The sequence below is a fragment of the Propithecus coquereli genome, unplaced genomic scaffold (assembly GCF_000956105.1).
Source record: "Propithecus coquereli isolate 6110/MARCELLA unplaced genomic scaffold, Pcoq_1.0 Scaffold35, whole genome shotgun sequence".
Taxonomy (NCBI): Eukaryota; Metazoa; Chordata; class Mammalia; order Primates; family Indriidae; genus Propithecus; species Propithecus coquereli.
In genome coordinates, this window is record NW_012149174.1 from 5,496,184 (window position 1) to 5,498,849 (window position 2,666).

The following is a 2,666-nucleotide window of genomic DNA, read 5'->3' on the forward strand; positions in this document are numbered from 1 at the left end:
AAATCAGAATTCTAATGAGTTTCTTTTGGGCTAAAGGCCAAATTTAATTTGCACAGAGACTGTTATAATTTTTCAAATGGCTTTTACTCTCCTAAAACAAGTTTCACTGTAATGGCCTGTGATATTTGCTTATTCTTACTTTCGTATGAAGTCAGTTACAATACCACCATTAATAATTAATAGAATTATTTTTGTTCATGGGTAAACTAGGGTACAGGACTGTGCAGTGTTGCAGCAGGCATAGTAATATCTATGAACCCCACTCAGATACGCTTGAAAGTGTGGCTCCTTTGCATAAGACCATGACCTTAGATTGATTTCAGTATGAAGCAAAAAATGCACATTGTACAAATCCAAGGATGTAGGTTATTCACACTATATTGTATATTTCTAGTCATGCAGATGCCTAAGTCATGTAAGGGTTTTTTATTTCCAACTATGTTCATATTTTGCTATGTTTTGCAGTGTTTATTTGAACAGCAATGCTTCCAACTAAAGTAACAGGTGCTAAGTAATTTAGTTCACAGATTTTAATTCCATATGGGAGCCAAGACCATGAAATATGCTTTGCTTTTGTAATTCTTATTAAGTCTCAATTCTGGTCTCAGTTACAGCTATGATTTGTCCCACTCACTTCAATATAATCTCACTGTCTTGCGAATGCCCCTGGAGATGTTGAAATCAGAAACGTCCCAGACTCGTCAGGAGAGCTTTGACATCTTTGAAGATGAAGGATTAATTACACAAGGTGGAAGTGGTAGGTGGTTTTGGCATATCTAATGTATGTTAATGTGGCATCTATGAAATGGCACCTCATTAAATTCGCTCACATTTCCCTCATATTTCTCCATCCCTCATTGCTCTTTGTCCTCACATGGGGTTGTTTTGGATACATGAACTTGACCAATTCATTTTTATAGAGATTATTAATCACCATGTGATTTCATTTGTAGGCCAGCCAGAAAATTGTATGCTGACATTTTCTGGCAATTATTCATGCACTTTTTATTGAACACATTCAGGTCTAGACTTTTGGTGAAGTTTAAATGGAGGACTGTTTTTCTCAATACTGGATAATATATACCACCTTATTTTCCTTCATAGAGACCAGTTTGGTAAGGACTGGGTTTTAGAAAAAATTTACCATGGGTTACCTTTTATGTACTATTCATTTGCATATAATATCCTCATAAAAACTCTGGTCAGTAGGTGAAATGCCAGTTTTATAGAGATAAAGACTAAGTAGGAAACTGAGGCCTAGAAATTAAGATCATATGGCCAATGTTGAGATCAATCAGTGCTACAGGTCAGAGGCTCTGTTTACTTTGATTGGTCCCAACTTGACCCATCAGTACTTCATAGCCCTTGCTTCTGCCAGGACCACTGTAGGATCACTGCAGGACCATTGAGTGATTCATCCAGGGTGCCCCTGAGATCACGGACTAAACCAGTCAGATGGTACCTTTCTCCACCTTTGTCAGTACTTTGGTCTCCAGATTCTTGGAATGGTCTAGAACTTTAAAGCAAGAGACATTGCTCATGTGAATGTTATGAGGGAATCATTTCAAAAGTTAAGGCACTTGAGTCGAGTTGAACTGCCTGTGGAAAGTAAATCAGTAGCATCTTTGGGCCCCTTGCTCCATGCAGCTTAAATGGTAGTGATCAAGATGTAGGTGCAGAGGTAGAATCTAATCTAAAATGATCCCAGAAAGTTTGCCCTTGCAGGATACTCAAAAAGAGGCTGTGTTCTATTAGAGTTTTGTCAAAGATGCTGGTCAACTGTAAGAAGGCTTAGGCTGTTATTTACACTGAATGTCATGCCATTGACTCCTGTTAGTTTACTTGATTGATTATCACTTGAGCTAAGGTCAAACCCAGTGCACCCTCCCTACCCCCAGACCATCTAGATCACATAAATTTGCCCTGGTTCAAGCACCTGAATAATAACCCATCCCACTAGAGACAGGTGGAGGGCAAGACAACTAGTGTGTCTGAATATTTGCTTGAATCACTTCTGAATATCACAATTAATAATATAAAAGCTGAAAGTTATCACTATATTTGTACTGCATGCTATCCAAAATCTGCATCTGAATTAAGCCTGCAATGTCACTTAATTTCTTGCTCTCTCTGGAGGAATTCTCCTTGATACATAGGAATGACAAGGTGTATTAGTTTACTGTTCTTGCTGTAGCAGATTACCACCAATTTAGTGGCTAAAACAACACAGATTTAGTGTTTTATAGAAGGCAGAAGTGCAAAGTGGGTCTGAGTGGGCTACAATTGGTGTATTGGCAAGACTGCATTCCTTTTGGGGCCCTAGGGGAGGATCAGTTTTCATGCCCTTTCCATCTTCTGAGGGCTGCCCTCATTTCCTGGCTCATGGCTTCCTTCCATCTTCGAAGCCAGGAATGGCCAGCGGAGATGTCCCCCCGACATTACATCATTCTGGCACTCACACTCCTGTTTTCCTCTTTCACTTATAAGGACCCTGTGATTACACTGGGCCCACTTGGGTAATCCAGAATAATCTTCTCATCTCAAGGTCATCTGATTAGCAACCTTAATTCCACCTGCACCTCTAATTTTTCTTTGCCATGTAATAGAACGTATTCACAGGTTCTGGTGATTAGAATGCAGCCATCTTTGCTGGGTGTGGAATTATT

The 2,666-nt window shown here is 39.4% G+C and overlaps 1 protein-coding gene across 1 annotated transcript in view; it reads left to right on the plus strand.

The window, feature by feature from the left end:
* Positions 1 to 2,666, plus strand: part of FIG4 (FIG4 phosphoinositide 5-phosphatase) — a 106,089-nt gene that overhangs the window by 28,454 nt on the left and 74,969 nt on the right. Inside the window, exon 6 of the mRNA XM_012651133.1 lies at positions 609 to 757. Within this exon, the coding sequence (XP_012506587.1) occupies positions 609 to 757 (149 nt within the window). The remainder of the gene's footprint in view (positions 1 to 608; positions 758 to 2,666) is intronic.